This window comes from Castanea sativa, chromosome 6, assembly GCF_040712315.1.
Source record: "Castanea sativa cultivar Marrone di Chiusa Pesio chromosome 6, ASM4071231v1".
Lineage (NCBI taxonomy): Eukaryota > Viridiplantae > Streptophyta > Magnoliopsida > Fagales > Fagaceae > Castanea > Castanea sativa.
This window is the reverse complement of record NC_134018.1, coordinates 55918924-55940711: the sequence shown is the minus strand read 5'-3', so window position 1 is coordinate 55940711 and position 21788 is coordinate 55918924. Positions and strand designations below refer to the sequence as shown.

At 34.3% G+C, this 21788-nt stretch overlaps 1 protein-coding gene and 1 non-coding gene across 2 annotated transcripts in view; both read right to left on the bottom strand.

The window, feature by feature from the left end:
- Positions 1-11028: 11028 nt before the first annotated feature.
- Positions 11029-21788, bottom strand: part of LOC142640426 (short-chain dehydrogenase/reductase 1-like) — a 34033-nt gene continuing 23273 nt past the window's right edge. The window contains exons 3-5 of the mRNA XM_075814511.1: positions 21375-21410; positions 11835-12040; positions 11029-11460 (exon numbers count right to left, since the gene is read on the bottom strand). Of these exons, the coding sequence (XP_075670626.1) occupies positions 11080-11460; positions 11835-12040; positions 21375-21410 (623 nt within the window). The 3' untranslated portion in view covers positions 11029-11079. The remainder of the gene's footprint in view (positions 11461-11834; positions 12041-21374; positions 21411-21788) is intronic.
- LOC142641874 (small nucleolar RNA R71) lies at positions 14975-15083 on the bottom strand. Its single transcript, XR_012845547.1, has one exon. It is a non-coding gene; the product is annotated as a small nucleolar RNA R71 (small nucleolar RNA).

Below are 21788 nucleotides of genomic sequence, written 5' to 3'. Positions count from 1 at the left end.
ACACCATTGGGTTTTGTGTCCAAGCAACTTCATGATCTTCATCGTGTGATGAACAGAAGAACTTTAAAGCCAACATCAAGTTGGTGATAAAGTCACATACTGAGATCCGCTCATCTTTTGGTTAGTCATGTACTGGAAGCCGTGCAATACAATGAGAGATTGTCATTACAGAACAAGTCCAATTGGGTATTGAACTGTAAGTTGGTTTAAGGTACTAGGATTCCTTTACTTGTAACCGCTTATTGTGATAATGGTGAATTCTCAGGAGTGGTGACCTTAAAATCACCAGGTGAGGTTTTTGCCTCAGAGGTTTTCCCCATTCGTAAACAAATCACCTTGTCATTTAATTTCCGTTGCATATTTAGTTATTTGGTGATTTGTTTGTGTTGCCACGTATTTTGCATAATAATTTGATTAATTAATTAAATTTAGCTAATTAATCAATTAATCCATCACAAGGGGTAAATACGTTTTTGGCCTATCAATTAGCAGCCAAGGAAGCTATATATACTAAACATTTTTTACCCCTTAATTCAACAGTATCTAACATTTGATTCGTAATGAGAAATTTCAAAAGTAAAATCAAGGTATAAGACAAACTACAAGAGTACTTCAAAGCTTGATTTGATATAATTTGAGGTACACGCTCCACACAATTTTCAGTGGAACATTTTTTTTTCTACATATAAAAAAATAAAAGTGAAAATTCTTTAATACTTAAATATTAATTAAACAAATTCATTCAACTTTTTATATTATTAATTTTTTATTAAAATTTATTTTTTAGCTCCTTTTGAGACACAAAATTACTAATTAAATTTTGCTAACATATATATTTTTTATTTAATGATATCATTAATTCAGATATTGTGACATGATTGATTTTATGTAGTATTTTATCAAATTTTAATTAAAAAATTTCCATTATGCAGAAGTAATTGTAACATGTAGTCTCACATGCATTTGGAATGAATAATATGTGTGTGTGTGTAAGGATAAAGGTGCCGAACTGGAGTGTTGGGCCGTGGACCATGCCTGATAACGTCTTAAAATGTATACTTGTTATATATTTATGTAGACGTTATCTCCTTATTACTATACATAATTTGTATAATTAAGCCATGATTTGCATTAGTCCCTATTATTTATCTTTACATAATTTCTTGAATAAGATGCCATTCATTGTGTGTAATTTTCTACTTTCAGGAAATCATGTGAGAAAGATGAGTTTACAGGAATTTGTGAGATAATGGAGGCAAACTATAATTAAAGTGGAGCTAAAGGACCATACTTAAATGTCTCAAGAGGTGCAGCTGGAGTGCTTGGATCGTCTTCTCTGATTGGAAGCTTCAAATAAGGAAAGAAACCAAAGAGGCAGAATCTGAAAAGGAAAAATCTGATTTGAGTACTAATCAGTATTTTGGGTGTATCTCCCTCATCAAAAATTCAATTGACACAAGATAAGATGGGTTGAAACTGTAACTTAATTATCTACAACTTTCCAGTTTTGAGTTTTTCGAAATTCACAAGTTTTGAAGGCCGAAATTAACTCACAAGTTACCGCTGTAAATCTAGACGGAAATTAAAATAGTAAATGTTTTATTTTCTTTGGACACTTTTATATTAGGGTTTTGAAGGGAGGCTGTGGAGAACGAATTTTGGCAGAGAAAACCTTGTATTTTTCTTTCTTTGATGGCAGCCTAAACTCTTTGCTAGGGCTAGGGGTTATGTTTCTTCTATACGGTATGAATATTCAATGTGATTCTTTCTAGGGTTTTATCAATGACATATTTGATTGTTCAATTAGATTTCTTTTGATGTATTAGTTCTTCCATGATTTCAATAAGTTCAATAATGTTTTTCTTATTGTTTAGATGAATTTCTAATAGTTTCAAATATAAATAAGATTTTAAAGTGAATGGGTTTTCTAAAAAGTTTTTCTAGCCGCATTATTAATCGAGGTTATCATGCGTTCTTGAATTGTCTCAGTTCAACCGAATCATAAGTTTTTAATTGTATAAGAATAATCAATTATGAAATAGATATTTTCTTAGATCACAATGAATCTCATTTCGATATAGGGAAACACCCCAATGCCCTAGTATTTACATTATTGATTTAAATAAGTTATTATTATTATTATTCTTGTTAACAATCACCTAGCAAAAGTACTTTTCTTCTTCACCTAAATTGTTGTTTAATTATATTTTCTTTGAATTTACCCTACTCCTTGTGGTTCGACCTCGGTACTCCGAGAATTATATTGCTACGATCTCTTGCACTTGGGAGTGAGCAAGCAATGCCTGGGGACATATAGGAGTCCGAGGATGGTCAAACGGTGTAATAAGTATTGGGGTCAATGGGTCGAGGACAAGGACAAATAATAACAAATAGATGGTGTCTCCCGAAGAGCCAAGCTTCCTTGGGAAAGCATTGTGGAAGGTTAGAACCCGGCCGCTTAGAGAATACTGTGCAAGTGGCAACCATTCTTTTGAGGATAAGCTTCAGGGAAAGAAGCCAACAGTAAACTAAGAAATATCTGAGAAGAAGGCTGCTACCACCACATTAAATGCTCCGTACCTAACCAACTGGTCGCATTTATGTGGAGATGACACCTGAACAGTGATATTTTAGCTTACAGCTACTCACAAAACTTCCAGGAGGTTTCTGATGGAATAAGCATCCAAAAGATCACTTACAACATCAATAAGTGGAAGGTGGGGATGAAGGATGGAAAAATTATATAAGGAAAAGGCCTCCATAAAAAATGGGCATGTAATCGGAGAGAGAGAGAAAAAAGAAAGAAAGAAAAAAAAAAGAACACCTTGTACTTAAATACCTTGAGTAAATATAAGAACACTTCATCCTCGGACTCGACCGAGGAGAATTTTCCTTAACGTTGTGTTTGTTTTCCTAGCCTGTCCTAACAATTAAGATTCATACTTGATTTACTAAGCCGCTCTCTTATATATATTTCACTCTCTAACAAATATATTGTATTGGGCTTGTTGGGCCATCATCCATTATTAGTGGGCTGAGAGTCAAACTCTAGTCTTTACAATTGGCACCGTCTGTGGGAAAGAAGAGAAGTGCTTACAGTTTAAATCAACCATGGTGGGTTTTGGTCCAAACGGATAATAATCTGTGGGATCTCAACATGAAGACCATTTTGTTAACCTTGAAAGGAAGTGGGATAGTGAAGTTAGTGTGTTTACTACCCACAATAGTAGGAGTAATTCTAGAACTAGAAGCCATATTTCACATGGAGAAGAAACTAGGAATCTTAGGTTGGAAATAGACCATCTGCGTAGAAAATTGTGTCGTAAACAGTGAGAGGCATCTCCTTCAAGCACAGGGTCTAACTTAGGGGGAGATAGCGACTATAGGCCAAGGTCTAGAACACCCCCCAGCGAATCTGTTTCTTTATCTTCACGGTTTGATAGGAAGGAATGGTATTATCCGAAAAAGGATAAAAGCCTGATTCCTAAGAGCATGGGGAATGATGCAATGAGCAAGGCTTTACGTCAAATTTCCAAATTGCCATTTAGTCATAGAATTAATAGGGCTAAGCTTCCTTATCGGTTTGCCCAACCTACCTTCACGATGTACAATGAGAGGACTGACCCGGTTAAGCATGTTAGCCATTTCAATAAGAGGATAACTTTCCATTCTAGAAATGAAGCTTTGATGTGCAAAGTTTTTCCCTCTAGTTTGGGATCTATTGCGATGTGATGGTTTGATGGGCTTGAAGAAGGTTCAATCAGCTCTTTTCAAGAGCTCACAAGGGCTTTCAGTGCCCAATTTATTACATGCAGCAGGGTTCCGCACCCCCTAGACTCCTTGTTATCTATGGCAATGAGAGAGGGTGAAACTCTAAAAACCTACTCAGATAGATATTAGGAAACATTTAATGAGATAGATGGGGATTTTGAGAATGTCGCAATAAGGACATTCAAGGTCGGTCTCCCTACCGAGCACGAATTGAGAAAATCCTAAACAATGAAGCCTACGCGGAGTATGCACCAACTTATGGATCAAATTGACAAGCATAAATGGGTCGAAGAGGATTAGTAGCAAGGGAAAGGGAAGGCAAATATTGTTCCCTCTGACCGAAGAGATGTAAGGTTTGAGAGATATAATAACAACCGACCTAGGAGGGCTTTTGCTAGGCATACTAGGAATCTTGGCGCATAGGTGGTTAGTTTAGTGTTCAAGGAACCCGTCCATCAAATTTTAGAGAAGATAAAGCTTGAGCCATACTTCAAATGATCAAACAAGATGGGAGGTGACCCTACCCAACGTAATTAGAGTCTTTATTGCTAGTATCATTAGGATCGCGGGAATATTACCGAAAATTGTAGAACTCTTCATGACTATTTGGAACAATTGGTCAAGGTGGGGAGATTAAGGCAGTTTATGCATCAGCCTTCAGGGTAGGGAAGTTAAGTTGGGTCGGCTTACCAGAGTGAGTCTATCTCTAAACTGTCCTTGGGAACAATCAATGTAATTTTTGCAGCTCTAGGTCAGACTAGGGGATCCCCTTACGGGATTATGTCCGTAGCAAAGCCGGATACTAAGTACTCGGTTCTTGAGTCTAAACGAGGGCGGTTGGAAGTCCAACCAACGTTGAGCTTCTCGGATGAGGATAAAAGTGGAACTTATCAACCACATGATGATGCCTTAGTGGTAACCCTTCGGATTTGAGGGTATGATGTCAAAAGTTTATTGGTAGACCAGGGTAGTGGAGTGGAGATTATGTACCTTGACCTATACTGTAGACTTAATTTGAAGCCTAAAGATTTTGTGGGTAATGATTCCCCTCTGGTAGGGTTTGATGGGAAGATGGTCATTCTCAAGGGCCTGATCAAGTTGCCTATTCAGACAGGGTCAAGGGTTGTTGAAGTCAGTTTCATTGTGGTATATGCTTATTCACCCTATATTGCTATTCTGTCAAAACCCTAGCTTCACGCTATGGGTGCCATCTCTTCGACGTTGCATTTAAAGGTGAAGTACCCCTCAGAAGGGTAAGTGGGAGAATTGGTAAGAAATCAGGCCATGGCAAGCAAATGCATGGTCGTCGCTATTAGACATCAGTCCGAGGGTGAAGCCTCGGCTATCCCAAAAAGGGCCTTGTAGCAATTAGCTAAAGTACCAGAATCCTCAAAAGGAGAGGATGGGGGATTAATGTACGAAGAGTTGGAAAGGATTATTATTGATAATGATGCTGAGAAGTACTTCCAAGTTGGAATTCAATTGCCTCCTCTAGAGAAGGAGGAGTTGTTGGTTTTCCTTAGGGAGAATGTTGATGTTTTTCCTGAAATGCCTATGAAGCTCCAGGGGTAGATCCAAATTTCATTTGTCACCATCCGAATGTCAATCTAACAGTTATCCCTAAGAAGCAACCACCTCGGCGCTCTTCTAAAGAACATGCTGAGACTGTCAAGGAAGAAGTGATAAAATATAAGCATGTCGGGGCAATTAAGGAAATTTTATATCCGGACTAGCTGGCTAATACAGTTGTGGTGAATACGAAGTCAAGGAAGTGGAGAGTGTGCGTGGATTTTACTAATTTGAATAAGGCTTGCCCTAAGGATTATTTTTCGATTCCTCGGATTGACCAATTGGTGGATGCAACGATTAGTCATCCTAGGATGAGCTTTTTGGATGCCTTTCAGGGATATCATCAATGTTGGAAAACACATGTTTGTATCGCATATAGAACATACGCAGTGGAAAATTAACGGATCTACTTCATTCGCAATTGATAACATGTACTATATAAATTTCAGAATTCAAGAACAAGAAAGCGTACCTTGGTGCGGTGAAATTCAAAACAAAAGATTAAAAAGTACTTGGGAACACTTTTAATCTTCACTCCAATTCCACTTTACACCCAAGAAGTGTGGTCTCTCAATCAATTTCTATGGGAGAATAAGAGAGTGGCTTATACTCACATACACACTATTTCATTCCACACTAAAAGTGTCACACAAAAATTCGTATGTTTCTCCTCTTTTATTTAATTGATCATCTAACTAGGTTAGCCTTTTGGGCCATTCCAATTGGGCTTTAGTGTGTGGCTGGGAGTGGGACCAAAAGGGAACAAATAAGACTCTAGCTCCAATGGGTCTTGAGCTTTTTTTTCAACTCTTGACAAGTCTAAAGTTACCATTAATTATATTTAATACCACTATATAAATATAATTGCACTCTAGGCTTTATTAATAAATTATATCCCAAAAATTTATTATACATGCAACTACTTCATAAAATATTCGTAGTAATACAAAGTCATGAATGTAGACTGCCACTTTGAAGATTACTACATCTTAATCCTTAAGTACCCAATTTAATCCTTAAAAGTTATTCATCATATATTTATGAAATCCAATTTCATAAATATATACTTTAGTAACTCTTTACTAAAGTGGTTAGGCCTAACACTTTGAATAACCAGACCCATTAAACTTTTCTTAAGAGAATAATTTATATCTCCATTAAGAGATTATGAATTCCATCTTAAGAATATATATTCCATTAACACTAAATATGGCCGCCCAACATACTGAGGTTTTGATCGTGACTTTAGATCTCACTCTTGATATATCAAAATAACCTACACCTCATGATCAGGTCCATTATTCTCTCAGGATTAAAAGTTCATGTAAATAAAAGTCGTGAGATTTTTTATTCTCCTAACGACTGTCAATATGTAACGACTATCTCACAATGGTTCAGTTCAATATGTCTTAACTCTTAAAACATATCTACACATTAACTAGAAGTCTCCACTTCCATGATCAAGACAAATCATCTTAGTTGATATGTTATAGCACCAATTTCCTACAGTTTCATTATTCATCTTTCTATATCGACTAAAATTTGAGAGACAACAGGAAAAGAAATCAGATTTTCAAGTAATTTGTAGAATTTCTATCTTTTGATAACTGTTCAAGATTTGATTCAAAGTTGTTTTTATCAAGATTTGATAAATGCACTTTTAAAAATCACTTCCTAGATTAAGTTCCAAGAAGCCTAAAATTTGAATGTTCTACACACAAAAAAAGACTTATAAAACGCCTTGGATTTTTATCCCTAAAACAATCTTTTTTTTTTAAAACCATGGAAAAGTTTTCTTCAAAAAACCCATTTTTAAAAAGGTTTGAAATTTAATCTTGAAAATGATTTTCCTAAATACATGAAAGATCACCCTTTTTCTTTAGGGATTCCCTATCAAAATCCTTTTCCATAAAATCTCTTGAGATGACACTCTTTAAAACCAATATTTTCAAAAACTCAAGAGATTTTCAAACATGAAATACTCATTTTTTAAAACAAAATCCCCTTCCTCAAAAACTAATGAGATAATTATTCTCAAAATACCCCTTTTCAAGTATTAATGTGATTTTTAAAAAGGAAATACTCATCTTTTCAAATGAAAAGGGATATCCATTTTTAAGGGAAGCATGGAATATTCACATTTTTTCAAACAATAAAAACCCTTTTTTCCAAAAGAAGGTATTTTTACACAAATAAAATGTTTTCAAACAAATTTTTTTAAAGACAATTTTAAGAGGGTACATTGTGTCCATAGTTCACCTCAATAACTAATGGCATTCAATTAAGCCAACATTTCCCCCCTCACCTACACCAATCATTTTGATTTGTTGTGTGTTGTACATGAGAATGATACATGGAGAATAAATTTACTTTAAATTACTTTTAAAAGTGAAATATAACATTTTTATAATACGTCCATTTTCATTTTGTTGTAGAATAATATATGTGTGTGTGTGTATATATATATATATATATATATATATATATTCTCATGTTATGTATATATTGTTTGTACAAAAATTCTTTCCAAAAAGAAATGTCAAGAATTTAAGTTATATTTCAAAATATGATTTGTTGAGATTAAATTAAAATAAGTTACAATCTTTTGGATAAGTAGTATGGAGTGTCTAACACTTTTCCTACACAACCAAACTTCCGAGTCCAAAAATCTTTAATTTGAGACTTTTATTACCTCAATTGGTTGGTGACTCCATAAAATTAAATAAGTAAAGAGATTTACTCACACACACATCACCCTAGTGACAAAAATAAACATACGCCATCGCACTTCACCAAGCAAAGAAAAAAAACTGGCCCTGCTTTTTAATTTTTATTTTTAAAAGGCAACAACGCACCCTTCAATATGGAAGTCATGGGTTCCACTCAAAAAATGGGAAAACCCAATGAATTCGGCATCCATAGCCATATGGTCACAACCTTTCAAAAAAAGTGCAGATCTTTACGAAAGGGTACATAGGTTAATAGGTTTTAGATTGCCAAACCATTGGGTTTTCATCCCTTACATTTTCTAAAGAAACTCAATCCATGTAATTTCCACTGTTAGATTAAGACAGCTTGACCCCGATTAATTAATTCAATTGCCCAAGTTAATTCATTAGGTTCAATTGCATCCAAATCATGGAGACACCAACAAATTACCAATTAAACTAAATGCAGTGAAAATTAAATTAACACTGTGATTTGTTAACAAATGGATAAAACCTCTCATAAGGCAAAAACCCTACCAGGTGAATTTAGTGTCACCACTCCCAAGAATCCATTAATCAACAATCAAGCAGTTACAAGTATAAGGAATCTTACCACTACCTTGGCCTATCCAAAAATACTAACCTACAGTTGAACCTTCGCTTCAATACCCTATTAAACTTGATCTTGTAGTAGTTTTTTTTTCCCTTAATGCACAAATCTCCAATTTATGACTAACCATTTGCACGGATCCCAGTATGTGACTAGCTCCAACAACTTTGAATGATGTTGTTGGCTACAAAATTCTTCCATTCATCAACAATGAAGATCAGAAAGCACTTGATTACAAAACCCTATGACGTACAAATGCAGTAGCTTCTCACAAAGAAAATAAATCTCTTGGTTTTTGAATTCGTGTGTGACGGCTCTTAAAATAAGCCTTATATATGTCTAGGATTGTGAGAAAATAAATCCTAAACAAATACATAAGCTTGGGCCAAATTTCAAATTTGGAAAACTAAAAAACGTAATTCTTGATAGATCGAGCTGTTGTCGAGCTATCTGTCGAGACTTAGTGAACAACTTTTCTTTACTTGTTTCTTAGACCAATCTTCATGTCTTTTAATACAAACACTTGATATGTTTTGAACAACGTATTTCTTGATGTATTAAACTCATCTTAGATCTACCCAATTACAGGTAAAATGAATTTGTTAAAGGATTAGTCAATTACATAAAATCTGGCCCGAACATTCACACTCATGAAATTTCATCTCTCTAACACTAACATAACATTCTTGTATGACTAGTAGTGTTTCAAAGAAATTTCGGCATTATTAATGCGGTATCATGCAAACAATAGTTTTTCACACTACAGCAAAAGTTGCAAGCTTATTACATCACATATTCTGACATAAAAATCATAAATTGGTGCTTTTAAGTTCAACAAGAAATTCATAATCTTACATATAAATTGAGGGAAAGTGCAGAGAAAAGCACAGTTCACGAGTTATGTGTTTTCTTATTCATCTATATAAATGAACCATCTAGGATTAGAAAGGTGACACTTCTTGTTGAACATATAAAAGGCCAGAAGGACCACCTTTGGGCAGCGGGGCTAACCTCACAAGATATGCAGCAGCTTCCTCAACAGGTACCTTGCTGGTGTTGCAGTTTATGTCAGTTTTAATGAAGCCAGGAAAGACACAATTGATGCAGAAACTCGGATGCCTCTTGGCTAGAATTTTAAATATTTAATGTATAGAAATTTTCATAGAATGTACATAATTTTGTACATTTTTCATTATTGTGTACTTTAAATGTACAAAAATGTGTACGTTAAATGTACACGATTTTTCATAGAATGTTCCGAATTCTATACACACAACGTACACATTTTAAAAAGGAATATGTACATTGAATGTAAGCAATTTTGTATGTTCAACATGCACATCTTTCAAAGAACACACAATTTTATATATTTATTGTGCATAGTTTTTCAAAAAATGTGTCTAGTTTTGTAATGTATGCATTTTCAAAAAATATAAAATTTTATACGTTAAACATACATAATTTAAAAAAAAAATATACTCAATATTGTACACTCCACATACACAATTTTTCAAAAAAGTGCAGCTTTTTATGAAAGGGTACATAGGTGAATAAACTTTAGATTGCCAGGACATTGGGTTCTCATCCCTTACATTTTCTAAAGAAACTCTATGCTTCTACGCTCACGGAATTTCATCTCTCTAACACACAGTAACACTAACATTTCTTAGTTTTTCTTCTAACCATTCTTGCATGACTAGTAGTGTTACAAAGAAATTAATTCAGCTTTATTATAATACTGTATCATGCAAACAATAAGTGTTGTTTGGTTTGTGTTGGACTTGTATTCATTTTCTGTACTCATTCTCTCTTTCTCAAATCATGTATTCATTTTTTGTTCCTAACTTATTTTCTATTTGTCACCAATTTCCCAGTCTAGTAGTATTTATTTTCTTTTCTTTTTCCCTTTTATCTTTCAATTAAAATTCACTTGTCTCATCCAAACCACACCCACCCCAGCGGTAAAATAGGAACGGAGGAATAGTTTGCCGGGAGAAATATGAACAGAGGCATATTTTGACGGGGGATAGGGGGGGGGGGGGGACATTGGCCCCACTAAGTTTAAAAAAATACACACACACATCCAAACTACACTCATTCCAACTATAAAACAATGTGGGGCCATCCACTTGAGGGAGGAAATGACCCCATCTTGTTTTATTGAAATGAATACAGAATACACCACTTTTTTCACACAACTGAAAAAGTTCACACCTTGTAATTTTTCACACCACTGAAAAAGTTACAAGCTTATTACATCACATATTCTGAAACCCCCCCCCCCCCCCCCCTCCTCTCCAAATTGGTGTTTTTAACTTCAGCAAAAAATTCATAATCTTACATATAAATTACGGGAATGTGCACTGAAAACCACAGATCACAACTTGTGTGTTTTCTTATTCATCTATATAAATGGACTATCTAGAATAAGAATGGTGACAACTCTTGCTGAACAAAGAAAAGGCCAGAAGGGCCACCTTTGGGCAGTAGAGCTAACCTCACAGGATGTGCAGCACCTTCCTCAATAGGTACCTTGCCGGTGTTCCAGTTTATGTCAGTTTTAACGAAGCCAGGACAGACACAATTGATGCAAAAACTCGGATACCTCTTGGCTAGAATTTTAGTGTAGGCATTCAGAGCTGCTTTGGAGAGTACATAAGCAGATGAATGACCCCATCCTTTGGTTTCCAAGGAACCCTCCTTGAAGTCTTTTAGAAACTCACTCAACACCTCTTCCACATTCTCTTCTGTAAGGTTCTTTGGATCAGTAAATACTCCTCTCACCAATTCGTTAGGTATGTCCTGAATTAATAGGACAAGCAAAATTAAGATCAAGCACTATTCTATGAATATAATTCAAAATTCAATTCTTAAACATCTACTAGGTTTGTGTGAGATTAATGATGAAAATATTGAGCAATTCAATCAAATTCATTAATATAGTAAAAATTCATACTAGTGGATTAGCCTTGAAATCTACAATTATCAAACTCAATAAAGTTTCTTGACAAGGTCATGTGTAGTGATCATGTACAATATATTATATGTCCACAAATGTATGAAAATATTTGTATGTGAGTTATAAAAATTTTGCTCTTCTAAAATCAAATCCTAGATCTACCAATGGGTGCGAACAATTTATTTTTTATGGAGGGTTTTTGTTGCTAACATACCACCACAAATTTCGCTGCGGAGGAGGACACATTAACAATTCTTGGCGAGTCAGATAATTGGAGGAGGGGAATAAGAGCCTCTGCTGTCTTCTTAGCACCATAGTAGTTTGTTTCCACACATGCTTTTACTGACTCATATGTTTGAATAGGTTTTTTAGGCTCTGTTGATGGCCTTTCCTGCACCTGAAAGAAGATATTCAGTTCGCTTACTATCTGTCCTCATCACCTAGTATTTCCAAGCCAACCGTTGATATTGTGATTCTAAAATGATCAGCTGCCAAGGAAGTTATATATACTAAACATTTTTCACCCCCCCTGATTCAACAGTATCTAACATTTGATTCTTCGTAATGAGAAATTTCAAACGTAAAATCAAGGTATAAGACAAACTACAAGAGTACTTTAAAGTTTGATTTGATATAATTTGAGGTACACACTCAACACAAGTTTCAGTGGAACTTATTTTTTCTATATATAAAAAAATAAAAATAAAAATAAAAGTGAAAATTTTCTAATATTTAAATATTAATTAAACAAATTCATTCAACTTGTTATATTACTAATTTTATTTATTTATTTATTTATTTTTTTGCTCCTTTTGAGACACAAAATTACTAGTAAAATTTTGCTAACATATATATTTTTTATTTAATGATATCATTAATTCATTTATTGTGACATGATTAATTTTATGTAGGATTTTATCAAATTTTAATTTTAAAATTTTTCATTATACAGAAGTAATTGTAACATGTAGTCTCACATGCATTTGGAATGAATAATATAAATATATATATATATATATAGCTTTCTTTTTGTATAAAGTATTGTATCAATTGGACTATTGTCGTCGTATTTTTTTTTACAGATGTTCCGACACATTTATTTTTGGTAATAGCTTTTTTTGCTAATATGTTAGAACAATCACAATAAAGGTGTTAAAATGGCTTAAAAGCTATTTTATCACCACAAAGACTAAAAACTACACTACAGAAAACATGCCAAACCTATTTAGCAGCTCACTGTAGCTAGAAGTTATATATAAAAAATATTATTTTATTGCCTTTTCACTTTAAGTATCACTTTTTTCATTATTTAATTGATTAATTTGATTTTCTCTTTGTTTCTAACGCCTCCAGCCCCTTCCCATCTCCTCTCTCCCTCTCACTGATGTGCATTGATAATAGTTTAATTTTGCATATTTATATCATTGTTAGAAAGCATTATCATACTTATTTTGAGGTAATTCATGCATTTTATATTTGGTTTTAGAATAATGGTGAATAATCAATTTTGTACTTAATTAAATCTTATTGCGTGAATTTATCTTTTGTAGGAGAATGGAATTAAATAAGTGGATTTGTACAAAGAAGAAAGCTAATGGACTTTACTTTTACAAGGGCCATGATGAAGTTAAAGAAGTCCAACCCAATTAAATTTAAGTCCAATTGGAGCAGGGAATCAAAGGAAATTTGCATCAAATCCAAGTTCAATTTGGATTAAGATTCTAGCCTGCACATCAGTTAGTATTTTTGGCATAACTTTCCAGCCCAACTTGAATCATCTTGATTGGACATATGAGCCGAAAGTTATGCCAAAAATACTAACTGATGTGCAGGCTGGAATCCTAATCCGAATTGAACTTGGATTTGATGCAAATTTCTTTTGATTCCCTGCTCCAGTGCTAGGGCTGAGGGTTGAACATAGAGAGTGCGGCTACTTCTTTGGTTTTCTTCCATGACAGTTAGTTTTATTTTATTTGTCTAGTTTAATGTTTAGTATTTTATTCTTGTGTTTTATTTTAATTACTATGAGTAGCTAAATTTATAATTAGGGTTGAGGATGAAACATTCTTAAAGATTATTAGTAATATTTATATGATTTGATTTTTTCCACAATAGTTGTTCTTTAATGATTTAAATTGTTCTTACTTCATATCAATTGACTAAGATGAGATTCTAGATATGAGTTCAATCATGTTTTTCTCATGACTTAGGATTTGTCTTAATTAATTGAATGCTTGGTTTATTAATTCTTGATTATAAAATTGGATATCGCTTGTGATTTATCTGTCAATGGATACAATTTATGATTTGATTTTTAGAATTGGATATATCTTGTGATTTGTTTGGTTATAGATACAATTGATGATTTGATTTTATACTTAAGAAGCGAAGAAGAACATACTTTTAATTTTTAAAATAAGGATTTTAATGAGAATATTTTCCATGATAGCAAGATTGATTTCTAGATTATCATGTAGTGAGTTGGGAAAAATTAATGATCATAAATATATGCTGATATGACTTACAAGGCGGATTCCAAAACCTTAATTCCTTTCCCTTGATTGTTTACATCTTTTTATTGCTTTATATCTTTTGCTTAGTTTAACTATTTGCTTAGTTTATTTAATTTCAAAACAATCGATTTTTATTAAACTAGATTAGGATTAATTTGGTTAAGATTTGATTAATTTTCCTACGTTCATTCAAGTCCCTATGGGTTCGACCTCGTTCTTGTCAAACTATACTTCGGTACGGTTCGTGCACTTGCGAGTATTTTAAAATTTCACAACAAGTTTTTGGCGCCGTTTCTGGGGACTTGGTTAGGAAAATAAATTTGGTCTTAATTGAATTTTTTCTTCTACTAGTTGTAGTTAATTTTTTTTTTTTTTAAAAAACAAAAAATTCTTTGTGCATAGTGTATGAGAACTTGGATACGTGATAAAGAAAATCGTCTTGTTAGTTTTGATTATTCATCCACAATGGGAGAAACAGGAGATGATTCAAAAACTCTTAGGGAGTTGTTCTCACCCATAACCACCAACCCTCCATCTTGCATAGTATTGCCTGCAACCACTGCTGCACATTTTGAGTTAAAGCCACAGATAATCCATCTTCTTCCTACTTTTCATGGATTGGATAGAGAAGATCCTTATATGCATGTGAAGGATTTTCTTGAGGTTTGTGCTACTTGTAAGTTCCAGAATTTCACTGATGAATCTGTTCGCTTGCCTTTATTCCCTTTTTCCTTGAAGGATAAGGCAAAAGCATGGCTTAATTCTTTGTCACCTGGATCTATCACTTCATGGGAACTATTGGTCACAAAATTCCTCTCTAAATTTTTCCCAATGGCCAAGACCAATGCTTTGAGGAGAGAAATTGCAGATTTTTATCAAGATGAACAAGAGAAATTTTATGAGAGTTGGGAGAGATTTAAGGACTTGATCTTAAAGTGTCCCCATCATGGTTTTGAAACATGGAGACTAGTAGAATATTTTTATAATGGTTTGACTCAAGCAAATCGTAACATGATTGAGTCCATGAATGGTGGTGGATTTTTGAGTCTTGTAGATGATGAGGCATACAAATTTCTTGAGAATTTTTCTGAAAGTTCACAGCAATAGGATTTTTCCAACCGAAAAGAGAGATCTGCCCCTGCAATTAAGAAAGGAGGATTGTATGAAGTCAGTGAAGATTTAGACATAAAAGCTAGGTTGGACAATCTCACTCGTAAGGTTGAGGCTTTAGCTTTAGGTAGAAGGATGAATTCTGTCAATCAAGTTCAAAGTGAAACATGCTCTATTTGTGCAAGTCCTATGCATACAACACAAATGTGTCCTACGTAGTTGGGTACCACGATTTTTATGCGAGCAAGCAAATACCTTTGAATAATTATGGAAAACCATTTGCTAGTCCATTTTCAGAGACATACAATCCAAATTGGAGGAACCATCCTAATTTCTCATGGAGGCAAAATCAGCCTCCCACAAATGTAGGTGGACAACAAGTGCATCAACAAAGTCAATTTCGTCCACCTACTCAAGCATATCCTCCCATTCCTCAATCACCTCCTCAGTTTGTAGCACCACCAAGACAACAATCATCTTTGGAGGAGTCTCTCAAAATTTTCATGCAATCAACTAGTCAAGCCATTCAAGAGATGAAAAGTTCCACCCATTTGAATACTCAAGCTATTTCAAAGTTGGAAAATCAAGTTGGCCAGTTAGCAACCCAAGTTGGAGAGAGGGAAAAAGGAAAGTTTCCTAGTCAACCTATACCTAACCCAAAAGGACAATATGCCATCAATGGTTCTTCTAGTTCTACTCATGGACAAGAACATGTTCAGTCTATTACTACCCTTAGGTCTGGTAAGCAAGTTGATAATCAAGTGAAAATGCCAGAAGTGGAGGATGATGAAAATATTGTGTTAAAGGAAAAAGGTACTCATAGTTCACATGATGATCATGGAGAAAAGAAGGACAACCCACCCTCCATTCCAATTCAGGATCTTAGTTCCCCCCTTGATAAGAGGTTTGTTCCTAAAGTTCCATTTCCTCAAAGGTTAATCAGTCCTCAGAAAAGTGCACAATTTGGAGACATTTTAGAGGTTTTTAAGCAAGTGCAAATAAACATTTCATTTCTTGATGCAATTCAGCAAGTTCCTGCTTATGCCAAGTTTCTAAAAGATCTTGTGACAATGAGGAGAAAGACAAATGTCCCTAAAAAGGCATTTTTGACAGAGCAAGTCAGTTCAATTATTCAGAATAAATATCCAGTGAAATGTAAGGACCCAGGATCTCCTACAATTTCATGCAAGATTGGGGATCACCTCATTGAGCGAGCTTTGCTAGATTTGGGGGCAAGTGTGAACTTAATGCCATATTCAGTTTATTTACAGCTAGGTTTGGGGGAGTTAAAACCAACAACCATGACACTTCAATTAGCTGATAGGTCTGTGAAAATCCCTAGAGGTATTGTTGAGGATGTGCTGATTAAGGTAAATGCATTCTATTTTCCTGTTGATTTTGTTGTGTTAGACACTGAGCCCTGCTCTAAATGCCAATACACAAATCCATGTCATTTTGGGTCGCCCTTTCTTAGCCACATCCAATGCTTTGATCAATTGTCGAAGTGGTGTGATGAAGATTTCTTTTGGAAATATGACTGTTGAGCTTAATATCTTTGACATAAGTAAGCAAGTACCAGATAATGAGAATATATGTGAGGTTAACATGATTGGGAACCTAGTCTATGATAATCTTATACAATCAAGCTGTGAGGATCCCCTAAAAGATTGCTTAACCCTTTTTAATTGCAATTCGGATATTGAAAAATCAATTGAGGAAGTCAATGCATTGTTGGATTCTGTTCCTCTCTTAAGTACTGATAACTGGCAGCCAAAAGTGGTCCATTTTCCACTTTCTTCATCCCCACTCCCATCTATTGTAGAACCGCCAAAGTTGGATAACTTTTGGGAACACCACTTGATAAGTATACCTCAAGAACACAAGGAAGCTATAGGTTGGAAAATTGCTGATATTAAGAGTATTAGTTCTTCTATGGTTATGCAAAGAATTCACTTGGAAGACACTACAAAAGCTTCCCAACATGTTTTTGATCAAGGTAAGTTACAATCTCATTGGACTAGTCCATTCATAATATGCATTATTTATCTCCATGGTGTTGTTGAGGGTTGGATGGTCCTGTTTATCAGGATTGATCTCTAGTTGTGTTGAATTTTTTTTGCAAAAAAAAAAAATCTTTTTCTTGTTTATTTTCTGTTTTTAGATTAATATTTGGCGTTTATTTTCTTGTTTAGTGTTATTCTCTTTTGCTCTAGCTGATATTTGATAGAAATTAAAATTTACAACAATCAGCTTGATCAAGGTACGTCTCCTCCTTCTCCTTACCTTACTTGTTACTACTTGGTTCTCATGTTGCATATTAATTTTTTTGCTCTCTTTTCATTCAAGACATATATTTGAGAGTATCATTTTTAACATTGAGGACAATGTTTGGTTTAGGTTTGGGGGGGATGTATATAGATTTCTATCTTTTTGTTTTGTTTTGTTTAGTTGTGTTAAAAAAAAAAAAAAAATCTTTTGCCTAGCTTGAGGTCTATGTTTTGAGTTTGTTATATTACTCCTGCTTAAAGAATTTTAGTGCTTTCATGCTCAATTCATTGCACATGCATGTAGCCACTCAGACACAACTTGTTGTTGAAGGATAAAAATGATTAGAAAATCTTGATGATAACAATGTGAAGACTGTAACCCTTGTGAGTTTTGAGCCAATCATTATTTTTTGAGGGTTATTTATTGTTTCTAATCTTAAAGTTCATTTGGAAGTGCATAACATGTTTCCCTTGTTGTAGTCTCATTGTTCTTTCTTTTGGCCAAGGAAAAAAAAATCTAATTTTATGCCACACTTGAATCGTTTGAAGTCATTGATGTTGAATGAACTATACTAGTCTTTGAGAGATGAGATTAGGCCATTTTTGTGTACTTTGAGCCATATATGTGTTTTTCTTTTTCTTTCTTGATACATTATCGCTAGTCATCCCGTTGAGCCTTTTAATTACCCTTTCTTTCTTAAAGCCCTTATCCAGTGTTTCAAGATAGAATTTGATCAATTTGTTTCAATATGGTGATTTGTGTGAGAATTCAAAGAAGGAAGAAAAAAGAAGTCAAAGAAAAAAAAAATTCAAGAACAAGGAAAAAAGAAAAAAAAAAAAAAAAGAAAAAAAAAGAGGAAAAGTGTCAAAAAGAAGAAAATAAAAAGGGTTCTCATCAAATTTTGAGAAGTTAAATGGAAGGAAGGAGTACTGCTTTGAAGAAGAAGAGTCGAAAAAAAAAAGTGTTGAATGGAAATTCCAAAAAGTATCGAGATTTCAACTGATCTTGAAAACACTTCTTATATTTACCTTCACCCATTTTTATTTCATTCCCTTTGCTTTTTCCCTACATTACGTCCTAATAAAGTCCTTATTTGATCTTGAAGATTGTGTAGTTCAGATATTGATATGACTGAGAAGAAAAAGGTGCGGTATAAATATTTTTGGCATCCTTTCATGAGACTACTTGTTCTTTCTTGATTAAGCATTTTTCATGTGATTTATATGTGAGGTATTTGATTTTGCTTACATTATTCCGCTCACATATGTTGTTGAGAGTGTTACACCCCATTTCAGAGTGATTTCATTTGTTGAGTGATAACACCGGAAAGATTTGAGTTGAAGCATACTTTCAAATAGAGATTCGAGTCAAGTTTATTCTAAAACTAAGAGTATGTTTGGGTTGGCTACCACTTTTCACTCACATTGAGTTTTGATGGCATGAGAAATTTCTTTAGCATTTGTAGTGTTTTTGAACTTGAACTAATCCTCTTTGCAAAAGGCAATTGAAAAAAAAAAGTTTGATTTTCTTTGTTTTGTTTATTTTAGTATTCAATCTCAGAATTTTGTGGGTATATTCCCTGTAAACCCTCACGAGACTACAACTCGTCTACTAGTGTAAGTTAGGGGTTTAAAGGCTTGTTGCATACGCTAAATGCAATCGAAATTTCCAGCGAAAGTGGATTAGTTAGGATTTTCTTTTTCTTTGTTTTGTTTTACTCTTTATCTGTTTTGCTCGAGGACTAGCAAAATGTAGGTTTGGGGGTATTTGATGTGCATTGATAATAGCTTAATTTTGCATATTTATATCATTGTTAGAAAGCATTATCATACTTATTTTAAGTTAATTCATGTATTTTATATTTGGTTTTAGAATAATGGTGAATAATCAATTTTGTGCTTAATTAAATCTTATTGCGTGAATTTATCTTTTGTAGAAGAATGGAATTAAATAAGTGGATTTGTGCAAAGAAGAAAGCTAATGGACTTTACTTTTACAAGGGCCATGATGAAGTTAAAGAAGTCCAACCCAATTAAATTTAAGTCCAATTGGAGCAGGGAATCAAAGGAAATTTGCATCAAATCCAAATTCAATTCGGATTAGGATTCCAGCCTGCACATCAGTTAGTATTTTTGGCACTCACCCAAGGCCTTTCTTCTCTAATTGAAACCAAACCCCCAAAACTTCAAGGCCATCTATTCTTCATGGCTCCATCACCACCACTGTCACTCGTGGTGGCTAGATTGGGTTTTGTCGTTGCAGCTGCCACCAATGTGGGTTTATGTGAGTGAGATCTCTTGCTTTGTTGGGTTGTATGGTTTTGGGTTGTCTTCACTATCATTATCGTTGTGAATATGTTGGGGTGTGGCAGTGGTTGTGTGGATTTTAATGGGTTTGCCGTGGGTTGTTGAAGATGGTGGTGGTTGTAATTGTGCTTGTGACAGTGGTATAGGTTTTGTAACGGTGGTGGAAGAGCAAGGTGGTTAGGTTTTGTGATGGTGGTGGAAGAGGAAGGTGGTGGGTTTTTTTTTTTTTTAATGGTGGAAGAGGAAGTTGCTCGATTTTGTGATTGATATGGTGGTTGACTGGTTGTTGGCGGTGGCTTGGTTGCAATTTTGTTTTTGTTTTTGTTTTGTTTTTTTTTTCTGTGGTGGGTTGTGGTTGCCATAGTGGTGGTTGTGGCCGATGGAGTGGTGGTAGAAGCGGTGGCAATTGCTGTGGCTGACCGTGGCTGGTTGTGGCTTTTTTTCTTTTTCTTTTTTCAATTAAAATTGGATGTGGTTATTGTATATTGTATTGTTTATATTATTTTAATGTGTTGTATGTTAAAATAGAACCTTTGATGTTGGGTGTATTGTAAAATAAATTGTTAAAATAGATAAAGTAGGTTTTTGAGATGCTAGAAGCTCTAGTGTTTGAGAACTTTGCTGTGAATGCTCTTATTGAAGTAATGTACAACCTTTATAATTAAACTATTTACTTTGATTTGATGAATTGAAATGATATTTTAAAAGGAACTATATGTAGTTATCCTAAGCAACGTGAGTGAAAACCCTTTTGGATATACACCACTGTCAATTTCTTTAAAACTTTTTCTCTCCCCTCCATGTATGTGTTAAAAATACTTAAGTATTCTTAAAAAAAATGACATGAGTGAGAAATCTTTTTAAAAATAATTATAAATGTGCTTTTAATTAATTTGTGATCTTGCATTAACCCTATAGTAGGTCTGGGGTGTGAAATTAAGGAAGTCAATACCATACAGGAGGCTGTACCGGTTTGGCCACCGGTACGATATATTTCGGATACCGGTCAATACCAGTGTACCATTTTGGGTTTACCGCTATTTTATATATTTAATATATAATTATACACACACACACACACACACACAAAAATCTCTATTTACACACACACTCACTCTCCAACTTTTAGTCTCATAAATACCTTCCATTTCAACTATTGTGTACTGATTGATACAGCAACCTAAAGATCAACTGGAGATTAGAATTGATGCAGGTAAAACAATTAAAAAAGAGGAAAATGGAACTCTTAATTCAAACACCAAATCCAAATTAAGTAAAAGAATTGGAGAGATCAAAGGTTAGGTGAAATAATAAAATTACCTACAAAATACTTTTATTATTGATTATTTTAGAGACAAAAACTGCCACAATTACAAAAAAAAACAGCATTTTGTGTTTCGGTCTGGTACGGCCGGAATTTGCCCGTATGGCCAGTATTTTTTCCGATACAAAATAGAAGTGTACTGGTACCGGTGCACTGGCCGGTACTGGTACGGTATCGACCACCCTGTGTGAAACTTACCACAGCATTTGTGTTGATTGAACGCGAGGAATCATGACAGTCTACTATGGCTCCAACAATTCCTGCATTGTTCATCATTCATCCAACAATTCCTATAGTTTCATCATTCATCCTTTTATAGCGACTAAATTAGAGAGACAACAGGAAAAGAAATCATATTTTCAAGTTATTTGGATTCTTTTGATAACTATTCAAGATTCGATTCAAAGTTGTTTTTTTTAATCAAATTTTATTAAGAAGTGATAGTTACAATTGTCCCCTATAAAATTACTTTAGTTCCATCAGTAGTCATAGGGGTGTCCAAGAGACCCGCTAACTTAACACTCCCGAGAGATCCGACTGAACTCAATCTAACCTGGTAGCTGTGGTAGTCGACAACGGGTCTCCTCCTTCAAAACTCGACTCCAGCAAATTGAGTCACCGATTCACTCCTCCAAAACCCAAGCAAGCCA